Source organism: Opisthocomus hoazin, chromosome Z (genome assembly GCF_030867145.1).
Source record: "Opisthocomus hoazin isolate bOpiHoa1 chromosome Z, bOpiHoa1.hap1, whole genome shotgun sequence".
In the NCBI taxonomy this organism is placed as follows: Eukaryota; Metazoa; Chordata; class Aves; order Opisthocomiformes; family Opisthocomidae; genus Opisthocomus; species Opisthocomus hoazin.
This window is the reverse complement of record NC_134454.1, coordinates 242,529-264,430: the sequence shown is the minus strand read 5'-3', so window position 1 is coordinate 264,430 and position 21,902 is coordinate 242,529. Positions and strand designations below refer to the sequence as shown.

The 21,902-nt window shown below is 41.9% G+C and overlaps 1 protein-coding gene across 1 annotated transcript in view; it reads right to left on the bottom strand.

Moving 5' to 3' along the window:
• Positions 1-21,697, bottom strand: part of LOC142358877 (ras GTPase-activating protein 1-like) — a 51,626-nt gene extending 29,929 nt beyond the window's left edge. The window contains exons 1-3 of the mRNA XM_075411235.1: positions 21,267-21,697; positions 4,298-4,447; positions 543-678 (exon numbers count right to left, since the gene is read on the bottom strand). Of these exons, the coding sequence (XP_075267350.1) occupies positions 543-678; positions 4,298-4,447; positions 21,267-21,697 (717 nt within the window). The remainder of the gene's footprint in view (positions 1-542; positions 679-4,297; positions 4,448-21,266) is intronic.
• Positions 21,698-21,902: the final 205 nt, after the last annotated feature.

Genomic DNA, 21,902 nt, shown 5'->3' with positions numbered 1-21,902 from the left:
GTTTAACATTCAGAAACATCTTTATGCAGGTTTTGGGTTTTCTTTGGGCGGAGCATTACGCAGTGTTTTGTTTCACTTTAATTAAAGTAATAATTACTTGTACTGTTCTAAGGACGGGCATGTGAAAGAAGCCCCATATTCAGGAACCTTGGTTATTTGCAGGTTGCATATTTTGAAGCCGTTGTTAGACATGCAAAATAGGAGAGGTTACCTTACAGTGGTGCTCTTTACTAACCAAGAACTGCACATGCTCTTGTTTACCCCTGTTTACTTACAGTACTATTACTACATTTGGAGACAACAGCAACACCTGACATCTAGCTTTCTCATTATGCATTTTCATTAAACAGCAATTTTTTTTTGTTTAGTCATTACTTCGTATCAGTAAGAATGCATTTTTATATTCCTTCTATGTCAACATATGCTAAGCCCACGCAGAACTACAGGAAACTTTCTTCAATGCTTTTCCCAAAGAAAACTGTGAATGGTGATTAAAGTTACTAACATTTAAGTAAATGACACTCAAAAAATTTATTACTTGCCTCTGGAGGTGCTACTGGATATAAGAGCTTTTCCCCTTTCAGCAAACAGGACACGTGACTGTAATAACCAATTAGGTCCGAGAGTGAAGCAAAACGACGTCCACCAATATAATAGTCTCCACACATGGCAATAATCCTGTTTATGAAAATCATAAAAAGAAGCTTGACATAAGAAAAAATTTGGCTACCATTTTGTTTTTAAAGAAAAACAAAATTAGGATAATGTTTAATTTTTTAAAGTGGTGTCTACATTCAGCAAAATGCAGTATTACAAGCTCTCTAAAAACATTTAAGTGTATCTTAGCTAATGAATATTTCATCAAGAATTGCGGACATATATATCGCATGATACACGGGTATTTTAAGACTCTAAAGGAAGTGCTGATTAACCAGTACATTTGTCAGAACTAAATGAAATTAAACAGAAAAATGTGAGTGTCCTGAAAAACTGGAATACTGCACTGGTAGTCATAACAGCATTGTGACTTGTATCATGCAGGATATACGCCTTCTATGACAGGCGTAAGCAAATTCAACAAGGTATTAACATATTTTAACACCAAATAACTGCAGTTGATAATACAATGCAGAAAACCAAACACCTTCAGAAATCAGTCACAGTTAGTTTAGCATCCATATTAAGAAATTTCTTTGGAATAGCTGAAGTATCTCCTTACAGTGAATTTAAAAATTTGTTAACTAATGGGGAAAAAACTTACAAAACCATTTCAGTAGTTTAACACAACAAAGAATTCTTACAAAACTGTTCATTTTTTTCTTTAAGGGTTGTGTTTTTCTGAAAGTGGAGAGATTTGTTAACGCATTGTCATCTCAAAAATGGGAAGTAGTACCATGTCTGCTCACACTGCTAGGCAATACCAATCCTAAAAGTAGCCAAAAATTACTGATTCAGGTAAGAGAGTTAACAGTATTTTAAACATTTCTGTTACACTCAAAAGTCATTTGCAAAAGTGAAGCAGTATTTAATCTGAAACACCTTTAATATTTTTGACCAGACAACCCAAAGAAATGATCACATCATGTAAATTGATAGCATCGAGCAGACCTGAATTTTTCCAGCAACACAGAGATCAGACAGGAGTCCTGAGCTGCAGCTCACTTGCATTCTTACAAAAATGTATGACACTGAGAAACAAATTATTACCAAGCTAAGCAATTTTTCCAGTTGATAAAACAAATTAAAATCTCAAAGCTCTTGTTAATTGTCTCTCCAGTTTCCAGAAGACAGACAAACTATTTTAAGGATGCTTCAAAATAAATTACTGTAATCAGAATAAACATATTTGAGTCTTCTTAGTGCTCTACTTCATGTGTGACCTCTTAACAAAGATTGTGAACAACTCAAAAACAAAAGGGGGTAAAAAAGAAACACCACACATTCAATTGCCAAGAAACTTGTCCTTCATCCCAAATGAGTACACTATTTATTGGTTTCTTCAATTTTTACACTTTTTCTTTAGTAGGTCAATATTCTGACACATTCCTGCCCAAAAATGTTCACAGAATCACAGAATGGTAGGGGTTGGAAGGGACCTCTGTGGGTCATCTAGTCCAACCCTCCATAGGTTCCTTCTCAGTCAGTTCTTTAACTAAATTATTTCTCCCGAACAGTGATGTAACATGTAGACAAGTACGAATCTTCAGAGATGAAATCTAAAGTTTTTAAGCACATAGCACTGCAAGGGAAGTCAGAAAACAATACAACTTTAAGGACATAGGCTAGATCTTTTGGCATACTTTCTGTAAGATTCCTTGGTAAATTACTCAACAGAGATTAGGTTCTAAATGAAATCTGGTGTTTCAGATTATTATTTCGTCACGCTTAAATGAAACTTTTCTTCGCAACACTGAGCTAGCAAATACAAAAAGACTTCTATAATCACAGAAAATTCTGAAGGACAAGAGTAAAAGAGAAGTATTTTTCATCAAAATATTTTGTATCACTCTGAATCACCAAAAAGGTAACAGTTCGGTGAAAAAAATTTAGTTTTGACAGACTCATGCTATGTATCGATTGTATGCTAAATCAGCATGTATATCTATATGCAACTTACGAGAGGCACAAAAAGAAAAGAGAGTAGCAAACTTTCATGTAAAATGTTGGGATTTCAGTTGCACATAAATCTAAGCAGAGTTTAATGTGAAAACATTTTTAGGAAACAAAATGAGTGACATTTTTCAGCAATGGAAGTTTCAGCCATTCCTGGTGGGCTGCAACTGGCAAAGATCAAGCTTTGGTGGAAACAGCACTTCTGCTCTGTGGGATATAGTAGATCCATCCCTGTATTTGCTTGAAATTACTTTAACCCTGTCATTCCTGACATTGACAATGTTCTTGAGTGTAATATGTGCCTATCTAATAACAAACAAAAATATACACTTGACAGTCAAAGAATGAAACTGAAAACATGTCCAATCTCTGCAGAACAGTATTAACTAACAAATTAATTTCCTTTGGATATCTCTCTCTGTGTGTTTTATGGATCTCAGAATGAAAGAGTCTTTAAGGTCTGAAAATATTGTAAGGACCCTCTTCCTTAGGGAATCAGAAATCATTAGACTATTTCCTGCCTGAGATGCCAGAAAGACTTTTATGGTGGGCATGAACCAATAGTCAATAACCTGATACTGGCTTCAAAAGGAGAAGTTATTTTTAATAAGGACTCTAAAACTGCACTAGAAAGCAAGTGTTAGCACAGTTTACTTTTCAGCTACGGCTAAACAGTAACTAGTTCCCAAACTAGTTCAGTATAGCTAGGAAGCTGAAACTGACAGCTCAGATGGCAAGCTGCAAATATGAGATACTATTTGTGTGCTCCTTTGTCTGCACTTAAGAGAATTACGCCTTCGCGTCAATGGTAGATCAGGACCTCTGAATCACACTTCATCACACTGCAGATGTGACCAAAAACTGCCTACATTTGTAAACCACGCACATAGTGGCTCATATGCTGGTATTCTGGATAGTTCTCACTTTCAGAAGTTGCAGAATTTGCTTTGAATTTGTTTGTTGATATGAAGACAACGGACAAAGGTTTCTTCTACCGCTGAAGAAACATCTCCTGTTCTATTTCGTAAAGATGAACATTATACTGTAGCACTCCCTTGCTGACACCTTAAAGATCTTCTCAGAATACACCTCATTTACACTAAAGAATAAATTAACCTACTAATGTACATAGTTTAGCAATGGTAAAATAATCCCAGTTACAACTTTGGATAAAGAGCTACTTGTATTCAGAACAACTAATTCTAACACATACTGAAAGCTGTTTCCAGCAAAACTCTGGACTCTTAAACATATAACCTCTTTGTATCTTCTTGGTTTTTTTTTGTTTCTGTTGTGGGTGGGGAGGGTCCCTCAAAATTAAGGAAGCGGTGAGATATCCATGCACTTTAAGTATGTCCTGTGAGCTACAGTGGCTTCTATGGAACAGACTCAAAACAATCTCCTTGACTGACTAATGAAACTTGCATGTTGCTTCAAGCTACAACTGTTTTAGACAGACTTCTCTATCTAGATGTTACTAGCTTCCTCATATTTTTGTTCTTTAGTCTATAATTTTTAAGCAGCATATTTTATGACAATTAAAGACAAGTAAAAAGTTGTACCATGCAAGAATAAAGAGTCAAAAATAATTATAATGCAGTTGTTTTCTGTTTGTACTCTATTGTGCTCTAAAACCAAAAATAAACAGATTACAGTATTTTCAAATAAAACATTTAATTCTCACCTAAAATGATTGACATTTGTTTTACTAAGAAATGAGAGCACAAATGAACCTGGTCTCCGATCACTCTCTCGAATAAGGTAACTTCCAGGTTTTCCCGCTTGTCTAAGACGTTCTTCTGCAATTGTTCTGTCAAGTTTTCCATGATACCACCTGAAATAAGAATAGCAAAGGGTGTCCTTAGAACAAAGTTTGTTTATTCTCACAGAACAGACCTATGAAACTAAGAAAAGCTTTCAGTCAAAACCGATGTAACTCCAAACCTTTGTTTCAAAGTTATCACATCTTTACATGTTCAACCTCCCGATTTACTTATTTCCAATATACGCTATTTTTAAGACAGCACAGGTTTTCAGATAACCTGCGTCTCTCAACAACCCATTCCAAGGGGTGGATGCTCTATATATAACATCAGCTTTTCTGTCCTCCTTAATTGGCATATGTTAAATAAACAGAACCAGAGGTGACTGATGTGACTTGGAAGACTGTTGTATTTTAAGCCTACACAGGCTTCATTTCTGCCTGGATTTTCCCAGAGCATATATTGACAAGTGAATTGTAACAATCTGTTTCTCAGCTGACACAGATACTGCTGTAGCAGAGCCTTCACTGAATGGGAGTGACAGCAGTCGCCAGACCATCATCCAGCCCCAAAAGATTCTTTCATAACCACAGTGTGTACCCTATTAATGAAAAGCAAGCGCAGATGTGTGGCAAATCAGAGACTGCAAAATATGACAAAGGAACACTTCAGTGTAAAGATTAGACTGTTACCATTCAATAATTCATTTGTCTTACCTTTATTTACACAGCTTTTGTCAGAACACTCATCCTATTCCAACTGATCAAGTATGAGGGTTTACAGAAAATAAAAAAAGCTGCAATGGAAAGTGCCATTCAGATATAAAACCAAGCATTGTTCTCATCACCTTCACAAAGCCACAGCATGCTCCAGAGCTACTTACTGTAATAATTTAATAGCTTTGCATCCATCAGTTAACCGTGCTTAATTCAACCTTTGATTTCTACACTCAAGAAAACAGCTTCCACAGAGCCACTCTTTTAGACAATTCAGGTAATTTACCACTTCGGACCAGCCACCTTTTAGTTCTAACTGTTCACATATGTCTTGTCAGAGTCACAAAAAAGCATTTTGGAAAAGACACGTAAATGACCTTTTGAACTAATATCGCCAAGAATACCAAAATTGCACAGATTACAGTTCCAAAAAACTGCTGATAAAATCTGACCAGAAGCATCTTTTTTTTCTACAAAATAGAATCAAAAGTTTTGAGAGCTTTTATCGGAAAGAAAATCCGACTAAACCGATAAACATCAGGTACAACAGCAGAAGCAGCATCAGCATAGTGTTTACCCCGGCAAAGCCGTGTGCTTGCTAGTATGGCTCTCCTTTGCTTCTCTTCCTCATCCTGATCAAAACAAGTTAAACCAGAAAAAGCGCTGTTGCGTCTGCACAACACACAGCACTTGAGGCTGCTGCAGGCCAAGTTAGGTTAGGGAGATCCTGTCTCATCCCACCCCAGAGCAGCGCAGCCCCGCACACAGACGTAGAGACCTGTCACTTAAAGACGGTCTGCAAAAAAGCGGATCACACCACCCCAACCAGGAGCGTCCTACAGGAAATGAAACGAAGCCAAGACCGTCTATTCGAAGTACCGAGGATGAAATACTCGGCTTGACAGTGTGCACAGCACGACTGGAACCTCAGTTTGTTCATTCCGAGCACATGTCACATCAACCAGGCTTCGCTATTCTGCACAGATCGACTTTCACGAATAAGAAACTCCCCCCAGACCCAAGACACTTTCCTGATCGAGAAATTCTTTGAAATCAACATTCCATGAAGCCTATTTTAAACTAACAATACGTTCACTAAGCTTTTATTTGTTCCGATTTATCACCCACTTGAGAAAAACAATCTTAACTCTGTTGAGAGACACAGTGCACCACAATGCCAAACTTTCAGGCATTCTTTCAAAATGGGGAAGGTGGGAGTGTTAATAAGAATGCAAATTACTAGTAAAAAATATACTAGGAAAACAAAAAGGTGGGATTACTTGCAAACAAAACATTAAACCTTACTGTAAGGGACCAGGATTTATGACAGCACGAACCTGGGTACTCAAATTTTAAGACCAGAAGCTTTGAACATAGAGGACACCCTACCTGCTGGTGACAGCAACGTATACATTGGTATAGCCCACATATTGGAGATCATTTCCTCTAATACTGAGCAGGCTACATATATTCTCTCCCATTCAACAGTTCTATATCAAGCACAACAGAAGACATTTACTACCTGGTAAAGTAGAAGCAGGGTTAAAAATAATTTGCTCCCCCATTTCAGAAAAGGTTTGTTTTCTGAAATAAAAATGTCTAGTTAACTTCTACGTGGAATTAAATTCGGTGTCACTGAGCACATGTTTGAAATATTAACAGCCAGTACAAAATGCGTGGTATTTTACAGCTCGCTATGCATTACTGTAATGAACAAATTACTCTGTATCACTAGCTACAGAAATATGCATTAACACCGAATTTAACTACAAATTGATACAAAGATACAAATGGCAGTAAAGCAGTCAATATCAAGCAATGACAGCAGAAAACAGCTCAAGTGATATCCTCAGGAAGCCTCTGTAGATAGCACACATCTTTAAAAAACAGGATACACACTGAAGTACAAGCTTTTAAGATTAACCATTAGAGTATGCAAAATGCTTCTCGGGAAATAACCGCGTTTTTCCAGAGAGTAGAGTTTCGTCACTAGACAGAACCACTTTATTCAAGCAGTATACAGTGAAAGAATGTTGACAGACTTCATTTTTAGAAGTGCACGTCTTACATTTCATCCAGCTATCACCTGTTTTCAGTATTATATGAAGATGCACTCTGCAACTTTTCATCATTATCTTCAAGTAGTTTGATAGTAAACAATAAAGAGACTATTTTACAAAAACATAGTACTCAATCTGATTTAAGGACACCAAGTGCTCAATTAAGAAGCAGCATTATGTTGTTTTTAGTAATTCTGTTAAAAGGTTGGGGAATTTTTTTGCTTTGAAACACATCCATAGATCAATTGTCCTGTGAATACTGGCTAATGTACTGAGCACAAATTCACAGTAATGACAAATGTTAAGATCACTTATGTTGTATTATCAGTTATAAAGGAATATATCTAACACTTCATATGCTATCTAAAGCAGGCACAACAGAAATGACTAAACCACAGAACCTGCCCTCCTCGTAATTTCATCAGAGCATGAAGAGTGCAGAACACTCTGAAGGCTGGGACCAGGCTATCATGAATTCTGAAATAAAACAAATCACAGATCCTCTGGCTTTAACCCTCAATCAGGCATCTCAACGAAGCTCGAGTTCAGCGTTTCTGTAAGAATACATCACAAGAAACTACCCTTCCCTCTTTGGAGGCTCTGCACCATTTCAAGTTGATCCGAGGGCTGGAGAACCTCTCCTATGAGGACAGGCTGAGAGAGTTGGGCTTGTTCAGCCTGGAGAAGAGAAGGCTGTGAGGAGACCTGATTGCAGCATTACAGTACTTAAAGGGAGCCTATAGGAAAGATGGGGACAATCTGTTTAGTAGAGACAGAAGTGACAGGACGAGGGGTAATGGTTTTAAACTAAAACAGGGTAGGTTTAGGCTGGATATAAGGAAGAAATTCTTTACAATGAGGGTGGTGAAACACTGGAACGGGTTGCCCAGAGAGGTAGTGGAGGCCCCATCCATGGAAACATTCAAGACCAGGTTGGACAGGGCTCTGAGCAACCTGATCTAGTTAGTGGTGTCCCTGCTCGCTGCAGGGGGGTTGGACTAGATGACCTCTAGGGGTCCCCTCCGACCCAAAACTTTCTACGATTCTATGATTCTAAGTTGTACAGGTCCAGACCAAACACTTCAGCATTTTTAACAGCTTGAAGTTCAACGTGGTCACAGTCAGAAGCAACACTTAACCAGGTCTCTTGATCTACCTCAAACACAGCTTCTGAACAGATGTGAAACAGAGTCCTACCCACAGTGCACTACGAGTCTCATGAAAGGAATTCAGGTTTGGTTAGGAGCGTATCAAATAAAAAACCTGCCTAGCTGTTCATAAATTTAAAGTTGCCCCTGTGGCTGTGATTTATCGAACGCATGCACTCAAAACCGTAACTCACTACCACTTAGATCTATACCCTCTATCATTGCCAAAGACAAGATCCCTATCATTTCTAGTCAGTCATCTCTGATGGCTTGCCTAGCCCTGCCTAGGAACACTTCTGTATTTCTAACATTGACCTTGCAGATTTTTAAATTCTGACAATCTACTGTTTTCACTGTGTTTTGAGCAAACATAATTAAATGACATTCTGAATCACAGTTACTGCCATGAGAATACAACAGCTACTATGAGATTAAAAGAGATTATACATTAAAAGAGAAAATGCAACCAGCCTTGCAACAGAATGTTATCAAGCAACTGAACTATAAAAAGTCTTACCAACTACAGATCCCAATGTAGGTGGTTGTTTTTCCATGACCACCCGTTTAACTGCTGTAAAAAAACTTGCAAACTTGTCACCTAAATTGCAACCTTTATTTTGCTTCTATGAGAATACCAGTAACAGGCTTCCACATTTCACAAACCAGTCTGAAACTGTGCAAAAAAATACTCCCATCTGCCAGTTTAAACCAAAAGCAGCATGTTTAAAACTACAACCCTATGTATCACAACCGTAATTACAGCAAACAGAAAGAACGCAGACACAACTTCACAAATAAGCTTATATATACACACGTGTACACAGCAGCGTAGGAGAATGGTCCCAACACTACAGCCACATCCTGTGGGCCACGGCCGTAAGGCAGGTCATGAACCTCATGAAATGAGTAGCGCTGCAAGTTAGAGCTGTTACCGCTGGCCTGCAAACAACAGCCCCTTAATTCTCCTCCGCTCCACGGAAGATGTTGGGTACCAGACAGCCAGTCACACCAGCCTCATTAGGCCCAGCCAGCACTTTCTGCTGTGAGCAGGAACGCAACTACACTGCATCCCTTTCAGAAGCTCACGGGACAGTAACTGGACTTTTGGCCCCCCAACATGGACATGCCACAAGGTCCACGCTAGGCACAGGGGGTTCACAAAGAGGTAGCAGATGGTGAATTTACCATCTGGAAGGAGGCAGCTGCTATTGTGTTTGGAAGCATGTCACATTGTTCAACCAAATCCTTTTATTTACATATTTCCTTTTTACATGTGGGAAAAGCAAATATTATGAAGCTTTGTTGTTCCACTACAGGATTCTGCTGTTACAGTACGCAGAAATTTTTGCTCAGGAACATAGTTGGTTAGGGAGGAGGGAATGCAGGCGAAAGAGTTGCAGGGGAGTAAAAGTGGTTTTCAGCAACCTGGTACAAATGTAGATGTTGATAATAGCTGCCGACCTCTCTATTTCCGTCTATAAAAACGTTACAGTGCATAGGAAAAACAGACATCCAATGCCATATCCACTTCACTCAAAGCTCTTCTTAGCCATATCTTCCTGCTTCAACAAAACCGGTAAGAATGGAGAACTTCTAGGAGTCATGGTCAGAGCTCCCCTCCTATCAATTCAATCACTGCCTCAGTACCTTTCGTTACAGATTCTTGTTATCACCTCCTGAGATTACGTAAGCTCTGCTGCCATTAGAAGCACAAAAGAGCAAAGATGATTACCTTGAACTGGGAAAATTCTCAGTTTCTAATGGCACACAGAAATCTCAAGTACAGTTTCATAAGACACCGGAGGAAAAAAAAACCACAACAAAATATCCTGTACTGTTTCTTCTTACCCTGTTAACGCCAACCATCCCCTCTCAAGCTTTCCATCCGAAGAGCTGATGCTCCTCTTCACTGTTCAAAGTTTCATTTCAGTCTTATAGTTTCTCTCAGCCTAAAATGCATTAGTAGTTTTACCACTTTTATCCAGACTCTGCCTTTTAACACTTCATCCCCCATCTCTGGGGATACCTTAAATTAAGGCAAGTTTCAGTTAGACTTTACTAAATTTACGTCCTTCTTCTGTTGTCTTAGTTACTATTCAGTAGTTACCAACTTTTGATGAGGTCTTTACAGTTCTCCACACCACAAATAACTCCCTGCCAGAAAAAGCTCTGCAAATGTCTATCAACGGCTACGCTGCATGCACCTTTAAGATAATGAAACAAGAGCTGAAACTAACTTGAAGTAAGTGTTCTTTGTCCAGTATACCTGAAATTGAGTGTTACATACTATTCTAGGAAAGGAAGGGAGGGGGTTTTATCCCTTTTGCATCCCTATGCATCTCTCTAAGATGCTGTACAATGCATGTAAGCATACCCACATAAGTGTAATGAAGAATAATTCTGCTCTTCTCATTTGACTGTTCCAAAACCCCCTACGCTAGGAACAGCACGTGGGAACGGAACCATGCTGCACTTCAAGACTAGGAACCAGCCAACTAACATGGAAAGTCACTACCATAGGTACTCCTCTGTACACCAGCTGTGCCAGCCTGCTAACTGTAGGACTTGCGCACACCTCCAAAAGAAGCTGTTAAAACACTTCAGGAGCATTTACTTCAACCATAGGCTAGAACAAAATAGATCAACCAAAAACCTCAGTACATCTTAACAAAAAGACTATGCAAAGACGAAAGAGCAAGATAAGCATACAGTCAAGAAGGAATACATTTAAATAACTTAACTAAGGATAGAAAAGTTCTAGAAATTTCAACCGATGTAACAAACAATGTTATAAGCTTCAAAAGAAACAGATATGTGACAACAGCATAATGTCCAACATAGACAAAAGATTCCTTCCAATCCTACCTGATATACACCTACTGAAGACTGACTGCCATCTCCTTTTTGCAGGAGACATCAATAAACAAGTGAAATATAGCTTAACTGGTTGAAAAATAGCTCTTAAAGCAGCTTGCATTTTCTTACTGAAGGATCAGCTTAGGAAGTGAATTCTGGATCTCAGCTTAGGAAGTGAATTCTGGATCTCAGCTTAGGAAGTGAATTCTGGATCTCATTAGTTTTTAGCAAGAAGCTTCCCATTTTTACATGCTTCCTACTTGTGCCCTCAGGTCAAAAATGGGCCTTTTTCTGTTTGAACTAAGAGCAACTACTACAAAAACATTACTGCTACACAAAACGGCAGATACTCTTGTGTAGTAATTAAGGAATTTCTAAGATGTTGTTCATCTTGTCTGCCTTTAACTGCATTAGATGTACCAGCAGCTCCTTAACCTTCCTCCTCCTCCTCACACCTCACCCTCTCCAACCAAGCACAGGTTTTTGTTTTGTTCTCCACTCACATCTGCTCTGGCAAGCTGGAATGCCTCCCTAGAGAGGTGTATTGCACCCATGGGTAGTTAACCGCTTCTGCAACGAGAAAACCCTGACAGTCATACACCAAAAGTCAAACATAGGTACAACACCTGAATTAAAGGATGTCCAATACTTCCCACATGCACTAGAACGACAGCGGTGGAATACAACCTAGAAAGTTCAATCCATACAAAACAAATCCAATAGCATGACGTCACAGAACTGTGTATACAACTAAGCAGAAAAAACACCCTGTTTCTAGACTTGAATATATAACGACATGATCACTACAGAGGCTTGGTAACCTTTTGCTTCTGGATGAATAAAGACATTTCTCTAGCACACCTTTTACTGTCAAGGAGTGGAAAGAACAAAAAGAAAAACTCTCCACAGATGCTTAGAAAGCACAAAAAAATCTATGCAAGAAAAAAACTGGGGGAAAAAGGTGTGGTTTGCACAGGACAATGCAGGCAAGTCCTTAACATTCTGGATTAAGTAAGTATCCAAGCTTGAATCTTGTAACATCTCCAGTGTCACTCTACTAACAGCTGGCATAAAGAAAATAACAAATTGACTGATTATGGTTACTCTTACAATTTTATACACAGAAAAAGATGATGCAATTTATCTACAAAAAAACACGCAAAGCCCAATGAGTAGGCCACAGACAGTATATCCTTTTGTGCATAACCTACATACGAGTGAAGATTTACATACATATGCATAATTTTACATAAAACAAGAGGCTGATTTTGTAAAAGAGGCGAAAATTTTAGAAAAAAAATCTCACACAAATTTATACAGAACTACCACATGATTCCTGAACTGATTATCAAAGGTTGGTGAAACTTAGACAGTTCCTGGAAACTACTGTGAAAAAGCAAGCAGTATAGTCTGCAAGGGGAAGTTCACAGAGGAAACCCTTGTCCAAGTATCTAGTAGCTATTAATAAGAAAATCATACAACCACCCCTGCTGAGCCAGCGACAGTAATCCCTAGCAGAAAACTGTAACATTTTAAATATTCCCATGTAGTTACATACTCAACTTCTTCAAATATAATTACATATAGCTAACACCTCAACACTGACTGGACAAACCGGCAACGTACAGACTGAATGGGTGGTCTGCAAGATGGGCAGGGAATCGGCCCACGGGCCGCATTCAGAGCATGGCGAACAGTGGTTTGTGCTCTGGCTGGCAGCCTGTCACAAGTGGGGTCTCCCAGGGATCAATACTGGGCCCCACGCTGTTCAACCTCTTCATAAATGGGCTGGATGATGGGATTGAAAGCGCTATCACCACGCTTGCTGATGACACCAAACTGTGTGGTGAGGTGGACACGTCAGAAGGGTGAGCATCTCACAGAGAGACCTGGGCAGGCTGGAAGAGTGGGCTAGCAGGAATATTATGAAGTTTAACACAGACTAGCACAAGCTCCTGCACCTGGGATGACATATCCGAAGAGACCAGTCCAGGCTGGGATCTGCGTGGCTGGGGAGCAGCCTTGCCGAGAGGGACCCAGGGGTCCCGGTGGACAACAAGCTGAACCTGGGTCAGCAGCACGCTGCTGCGGCAACAAAGGCAAATTGGATCCCAGGCTGCATCTGCAGGGGCATTGCTAGCAGAGAGACCCGACCACCCCACACTACCCAGCTGTCACACCGCACGTGGGGTACTGTGTCCAGTTCTGGTCCCCACAATTCAGGAAAGATGCAGACAGACTGGGGGAAGGCCAAAGGAGGACGACAAAAATGATCAAAGGGCTGGAGAACCTGCCCCATGAGGAAAGACTGAGCTGTTAGGCCTCTTCTCCCTGAAAACGAGAAGGCTTAAGGGGACCTCATCACAGTATTCCAGCAGTTAAATTTTTTTTACAGTGATAACAATCATTCACTGGAACAACCTCCCTAAGGAGGGAGGAAAACCTCACTGGAGGTTTTCAAGATGCGATTAGACAGGGTGCTAGATAATCTCAGACACGGTCCCCTTCCCACATAAGGCTGGGCTAGATGATCTTTCAAGGTTCCTCCCAACATGGGCTGTTTTACAGTTCTATGCTTATATATATCAACTCTGATGAAACTGTATACTTACAAAAAAACAGCTAGCACTTGAGGATGAACAACTATTATTATTTCAGTTTAACAAAAAAAGGAAATCCTAACAAAAAGAATTGATTTGGTACGAAGTTGGCCTAAGAAGCAGCTGAACATACTGGAATTTCAAGATGAAAATGCATTCTTCAGGGCCTGATCATGACAAGAATCAGACTGCTAACAGAACACTGACTGGGTACAGTGAGTGTCCTGGTGACCTCAATACTCTGTTCCTGAAACACAGCTGGAGCTTGCCAGTTAATTTTGCAACATTGGTTTGCATACATTAATTGCATACATTAACTGCATACATACACACCAATAATTGTAACAAAAACATACCTTAGAAGGAGAGGGTAGACATTCCGAGCAAACTTACTAAACAGCACTGTTAGCTACCTTAGAAAGACTTCTTTTTTTTAAAGGGTAAATTCTTGAGCTTTTACAGCAGACATTATGAGATTGGCCTACACAGAAAACAACTAAATACTCTGTTTACCAATCTAAGGATTTCTTGTACTTTCCTTTAAAGTCTTCCCTATTAGCTACAGCCTCTGATGTTATCCCTGTCTACTTCAAGTAACAATTCTCAGCAAATCGGTCCTGGAACACTGATCCTCAACAACAAATAGTATATTTATACATACACAGAATCATTAAGCTGGAAGTCACCACACGGGATCGTCTAGTTCAACCTTCCCTCCTGCCTTGCTCAAGCAGGGTCAGCTACAGCAGGTTGCTCATGGCCATGTTCCGCTGGGTAATGAACATCCCCAATGATGGAGACTCCACAACCTCTCCAGGCAACCTCTGTTGACCACTCCCACCATAAAAAAGGCGGTTTTTTTTTGTATTCAGACAGAAATTCAGGTTTTTTGTTTCCATTTCCTCTTGCTCAGTCACTGGCCACCACTGCGGACCTCATCTGCATTCCCTCCCATCAGGTATTTATCTGCACGGATAAGACCCACTCGAGCCTCCTCTTCCCCAGGCTGAAAAGTCCCGGCTCTCTCCGCCTCTCCTCATCTGACAGGTGATTCAGTCCCTTCATCATCTTGGTGGCCCTGCACTGGGCCTGCTTCACAGTAAGCCCATATCTCTCTGGTGCTGGCGAGCCCAGCCCTGGACACAGCAGCCCAGATGAGTCTCACCAGTGCTGAGCAGAGGGGAAGGATCACCTCCCTCGACCCGCTGGCAGTAACACTCCCAACGCAGCCCAAGATGCTGTTAAGTTTTCCTTGCCATGACGGCACATTGCCGGCTCTGTCTGCCGGGACACCCACACCCTGCTCCGCAGAGCTGCTTTCCAGCTGGTCAGCCCCCAGCACGTGCTTGGGGTTATCCCTCCCCAGCGCCAGAGCTCTGCACTCCCTCCGCTGAATTTCACGAGATCCCTCGCAGCCCAATTCTCCAGCTTGTCCAGGTCACTCTGGATGGCAGCTCACCCACCTGGTGTTTCAGCCACCCCTCTCAGTTTTGCACTGTCCTCAAACTTGCTAAGGGTGCACTCTGTCCCAGCATCCAGGTCATTCAAGAAAATGTTAAACAGCACTAGACCCCGGGTAGACCCTGGGGAACACCACTAGTGACTTGCCTCCACCCAGACTTTGCGCTGCTGACCATCACCCTCAGGGCCCAGCCGCTCAGCAATCCACCTCACTGTCCACTTCTCTAACCTGTACACTGCCAGCTTGTCTACAAGGAGGCCACGTGAAACGGCGTCAAAAGCCTTACCAAAGTTGAGGTAAACTCTCCCCTTTTCTCCCCGAGCCAAGGACCTCATTGTAGAAGGCTGTTAGGTTGGTTAAGGATGATTTCCCCCTCATAAATCCATGCTGACTACTCCTCACCACCTTCAACATTAAACCTAATTTAAAGATAGAGTCATGTAAGAACAGAAACCTCTGTCTGCTCCAAAGGGGCAGAGCAGATACTACACATAAAAATAAAAAATATTAAAGACTGCCTGCAGTATCTATATGGTATATAAAAAACAGGACAAGTATACAAAACTTGTCAAGCACTGGTAACATTTTACTGGTACTGCCCATACTGCAGAGGGACACAGAGGAACGCAGAATCATTTCGCTGCAATACTTCCACGCAGCACAAAGACAGTGTTATGACAAGATGCTTTCTCTTCCCTCCTACCGTGCCTACCAGTGAGACAAATACCAGGATTTTATGGAGTTCTGCTGAAGAAGAAAGACACATATGTGAGAAACTGGAAAAGTACTACAGCAGTCCTGAGAACTTACAGCTGAATCAACAGACTGGGTCCTGCACTGCAGAGACCCATGACCCCACTGGTAAAATTTGTGTTCCTCTCCACTCCCCAGCCACAAAACATTAGGACAAGAAAAGGCGAAGAAATACCGCACAGTATTACGCTTCTCGTCAGGGCAGGCCAGTAGATGAAGTGCTTAAGTCCCACATGTTATAGAAGTTATGGGAGTCAACATATGACACAAATGAAAACTTGCTAAAGTGCAGGTCAAGAGACTCTACTCACTGTTTAAACAAAATGACATCATCTGATGCTAACTACAAAGAGCGACTAAATTACTGAAAAACCCTCCTCAAACTTTTTGTAGCATCAAATGCTGTTCTACTTCTTATTTTCTTCATCTAAAGTCTTCACTTATATCTGAACCTAACATACTCTGTTTACTCACTGCTTCACTTCCTATATATGGTTGCATACGATTTTACTCTGCTGCTTTTAACCATTCATCTAAGGCTACGCTTTGAGCACCACATATTCAGCCAGAACCAAAAACAGATTTATATTCAGGCCTATTTTGTAAGTGGCCAAATCCGTACACTGCCCATCAACTTTAGAAAAATAAGGTGTGACCCTTCGGTAGACAACAGGAATTAATAAAGAAATTCTTTATCTAAAAAAGTTTACATAAATACAATCATAGAATCATTCAGGTTGGAAAAGACCTCTAGGATCATCAAGACCTACTAACCACATTAGCTGCTAAACAGAAACCTCATACACCAAAATCAAGTTACATCACACTTAATTTATTGTTGATACAGCACCTAACCAAACATGCCAATATTATTTCCTCTCAATTTTCAGTGCAACAGATTCATTCATCAGTATGGAAAAGGGCCTTCAGCCATTACTGAGAAAAAAAATCCTTTTCATGAGTTACTAAAATAAACAAATGCTGCAGAACTCCGGACTCACCACCTTCAACACTCATGTGAAGAAACCACAACTTCACACTATGTTCAGGTAGTAAAATGTTCTACTTTCATGCAATCCATGCTTATTTAATATTTCTCTACCCATCTCTCTATCTTCAGCTCTTTTTCTCCTTACTATGTTGCCCCCACAGGCACCACGAGTGACGGTAAGATTACATGTGCTTTGGGTAAGGTTTGTTTTAACCAGACAGTATTTTCACAGCCTGTTTCATTTTGTATGGTTGATTGCTTTCGATTTCAACTCATCTCCATTTCAAACCAACAACCGCGGCTCAAAAAACACCGTATGAAAATGTCAGTTTTGATGGAATATACCGGAACTGCTTCTGCCACCTTAATGCAACACTAGGATCCAAAATAATACTGTCAACTAAGATTTTTAATCAAATTATAGATAAATAACTGAACTATTCCACATACCACTGGCTTACAACCAGATTAAACGGCATTCTTTCACTAAATCCGAAGGCATTTCCTTGCACTATTTCAGCCTCCGTCAGTGAGGTTTGCAAACTGGGTAGAAAGCACGGCAAAAAAAATGACCAAAACACAGAGTTGCCCACTTTATTCCCTAATATCAAGCTACAACATAAACACGCTACTGCAGCACTCCAGAAAAACGAAAAACCACACGCACCCCCCGAACAGACAAGCCTTAAGTCAGTTTCACTCCGGATCAAAGATAAAAATCAACACTACTGGGGGATTTTGAGTTTGTGAATAAAGCTAACCTGTTACATGCTAACAATCTCCTCCCACTGCTAGAAGATTAAAGAAAACACACTAGGGGAAGCCATAGTGCCCTCTTCCTTAAGTACATGGAAAAGAGAAGAGGAAATTAAGTGTACTAGGTGCTTGCTAGCAAAGACGAACGCATCCTGACTACCCTGAACAAACTCAATTTACAGCATCCTGATGGGAAGTGCAGACCTTGCATCTGCTTCACTTCCCACCTCTTCAGGTTAGTCACTGTGAAAGCCAGAATGTCAACTAAACAGTATGTAAAAACCCCTTAACGTTTAAAAAACACATTCGGTCTGTTAACATATTCATGGCCTCACACTTGCAAACTGGGAACTCAGCCCAATGTTGTTTGGTTTGGGTTTTCATTTCTTTCCATTTGCAAAACCAGTCAGGAGATTAAAAAGTGGTAAAGATGTGTCTAGGTGGTTTATGCAGCAAGCTTCATTTTATTTTATACTTAAAAGTCTAATCTAGGATTGGAGTAGGAAACACTAGCAGCAGCTTTTACGAGGTGTTTTTGTTCGGAGTCACTGGAGCCAGCCATTCAGTAAATCCTGAAACGCGATGTCTGCCCATGGGAAGGCAAAGAGGCCCAGTGGGTCGTTACTGTTATGAAAGAAACAACGCCTTTTCATTCTTATGCAGGAGAACAGTAATTTTAGGTCACATACACCAAGGCCAGGATTGAGGGCACTCTCAATTTTTCTGATGTACGCATAATATATTGGAAGCAATTAAGACAAAGAAACAGAACCATTTGACAGGATCGTGGAATTGTCCATCCAGCCAACCCTGCACGCCTCCTATAAAAACTGAATGAATTAGGAGGAAGTGGGAAAGGGTGGAGCTGGCAGTCATACTTTAACAAATGGAACAGCAGTTTTGTAATCACATTCAACTGCAGAAATCTAATCCAAGTTCAAATTACAAGATCGATTACTGCTCTTAAAGACTTCTACCGGACCTTTCCTTATATAGGACGACAGACAATACTGATCTTTGTTTTTAGTAATAACTCAAGAGTTCAACTCCGTAGAAGCAGATGGCATGACTACAAAGAAAGGGCACTTCCAACATAAAACAGCAGGACTGAAAGGATACAATTTACTATCGACATATGGCCAGTTTAAATGACATAACCCAGAATGGTAAAAATGGATGCTGTATAAAAGAGGTAAGAGATGAATGCAAGGGGAAAAGGCTTCTAACTATTTTAATCAGCCACTTTCATGTTTGTCACAGAAAAGTCACACACCAAGGATAAAATTACAAAGAACAAGGTTAACTATATGGAGGTATGAACTTCCGAACCAATTTTTTAAATGTATTTTATTTCCTGGATGCTTCTGTATTGAAGTATCCTGAAGAGAAGAACATATAACTACAGAGCTAGACCCTGGTCCTGAGCAGACTTCAGTGCTCCCTTTGTCTGAATCAGGTAAGTAGCCTCGCCAACCAAAACCAAATCAGGACCTCTGCACTCTTCCACTAGCAGGTACTCCTTGTCAGAAATCTAACACCCTCTTTCATGACAGTTTTAACGACCTCGTTCACACAGGACTTACAAGACAATATTCTGACTGCAAAATCTACTCAGGACTGTAGATGTGGTAACAATTATTTACTATCAAACAGGTGACTATTCATAAATAACGACCCCACTTTCTAAAAATCTTTCAAGAAAGCTTGCTTTTTGGCTTTTTCCTCAGTTCTCTGAGGAACTTAGCCGGGTCTAACGGAAGAAGCAGTCCGATCTTTCAGTGAGAAAACCAGAAGACCAGAATTCTGCATCTCACTGATCTGGCACACAATATTGACGAAGTAACTTTGCTTTTCTGTGCTTCTGTTTCCCTCCTTACCCTTTGTCAGATCTGCCTAATCCTACTCCTAGCTAGTCAGGGAATTCTGCAAGTTTAAGGCTATTCAGATACTGTCTCCACAAAACACGGCCCTAATGTTTACAAACTTCCGCAAGCAGACCAGAAATTAAAAGAAACTAGGGACTAGGAAACCTGTCAAGGTTAGAGACATCAATTTAAAAGAAATCCTGCAACATCACGTTTTATGTCCTCCTTACAGCTGCAATGACTCCTGAAATCCTGGAAGCACGTGAAATAGTGCCGAAGTTAACTCTCTTGACAGTGGAGTTGCGACAGAATGTCAAAAAGAACCCAAATTCAGATGGGTTTTCAGATTAACTTTCTGATCTGTATCTCGACTACATCTGCCGACCCGTATCTCAAAACCCTGAACTATCGACTACAGTCACTGTAACAACATATTTCTAGATTCATATGAAAGCAATTTTATTTTGGGGAGAATACGGTACCTGCTCGAGAGCTATTTTCTGTTCTAAATAAAAGCCTTGCAAATGCCTTACGCAAACCTGCAGACTTTCTACAGTTAAATCCAAACGTTGTGTTTAGAGTACTTACTAATCACACGAATTCTGGGCAACATTATCTGATCTTATATTTCACACAATATAAACACAGAATTGGTCTGCCTCTAGTGCAGGATTCTTTGTATTACCAGCAGTGCAGGAATCCTGATTAACCTAATGGATGGGCAAGTACAACAAAACGTAACTGCAGGTTCACAATTTATTTTTTTCCAACTGCCTCCTCTCTCCAAAAATAACCTTATCAAAAACAACTTCGTTTCAGATTGGCTGAGCAGCGAACAGTTAGACATTATTTAGAAAAGCAGCCTCTCGGCCAACACTTTAAAATATAGAATTTATATTATAAATATATTATAATTCAGTATTATAATTCATCTTCAGTCCACGTTTCAAGACTGCCTGAATTTAAAAAAAAAAAACACTGAACACGTGCGTGTCACTTTAGCTATCTCTGTATATGCAAGAGGAAAGGTAAAGATTACTGGTTGGAGTTTTCCTCTAAATAGAAAACCATGCAGTTATCACTTGATGGCACGGCGTATCAATTATTACACGCCGTGGATAGCTTTTCTTGTTCTTTTTTTTTTTTTTAATTAATGTTTATGGCGTAGTAGACCACTGCGCTACCGGAGACTGGAAGTCTCCCCAACAGGCAGTCAAACCACAACCGGAACAGCTCACTCTTCCTGGCAGCTTGCAGGATCGCTAGGAAAACTTGAAAAAAACACTGAAAAAAACAAAACAAAAAAACCAAAAAACTTAACTCGGCTAGACTGCAGCGCCTGGTTTTTGGGGTTTTTTGTTTTCTGTTTTGTTTCTCTTTCCAGGACCCGACCCCAGCCACCACGGCAGCACGGGCTCCCAAGCCACGGCCGGGGCGTGCAGCCCCGCACAGCCCGGCCCGCCGCGGGACTCCCCTCCCCGGGCACCCCCCGGCGCGGCCGCCTTCCTGCCGCGGCGGAACCGGGGGACGCGGCGCTGGGAAGCGAAACTTTTCCGCGGGACGTCCAGGGGGAGTCCCACCGACACAGCCACGCTCCGCACCGGGCCCGGCGACCGGCGGAGGGAGCGGGGCTGGGTGGGGGACACATACGAACGACGTCCGGGCGCGGCGGCGGTTACTCACTGGTTGGTGGGGGGCGCGTTGAGCGGGATGGCCACCTCCTCCTCTTCGTACTCCGGACCGTCCAGCGAGTCCCCTTCGTCCACGGTCCCCAGCCCGCCGGACGAGGGGGGCGGCGGCGGCGGCAGCGGGGGGAAGGAGGAGGAGGAAGCGGCGGTGCCGGGATCGCTCGCCCGGGCCGACTCCGCTCCCTGCCCCGGGCCGGCCGCCGGCGGGGCGGGCCCCGCGCCGAGCTCCAGGAGCCCCAGCACCGAGCACAAAGCCGGGCCGCCCTGAGGGCCGCCGCCTCCAGAGCCGGGCGGGAACGGGCCCTGCGGCCCCGGCCCCTTGCCCCGGCACACGGCGAGGCAGTGCCCCGGCTCCGCGCCGGCTCCCGCCGTCCCCGCTGAGGTAACCGAGCCGCCCTCCTCACCCCCGGCCTCGGCCGCCATCATGTTGAGCCTCGCCCCCCCCCCCCGCCCCGTCCCCCTCCGGCCCCCCTCCCCCGGCCGCCGCACGCCGGGGAGGTGGCGACAAAGGGGCCCCGGCTCCCCCCCCACCCCGCCCCGCCCCGGCGGGGAACGGAGCCGGGACGAGGGCAAAACTTCCCCGGCGGAGCCGGCCTGGGAACAATACCCGGCTGGGCGGGGGCTGCGCTCC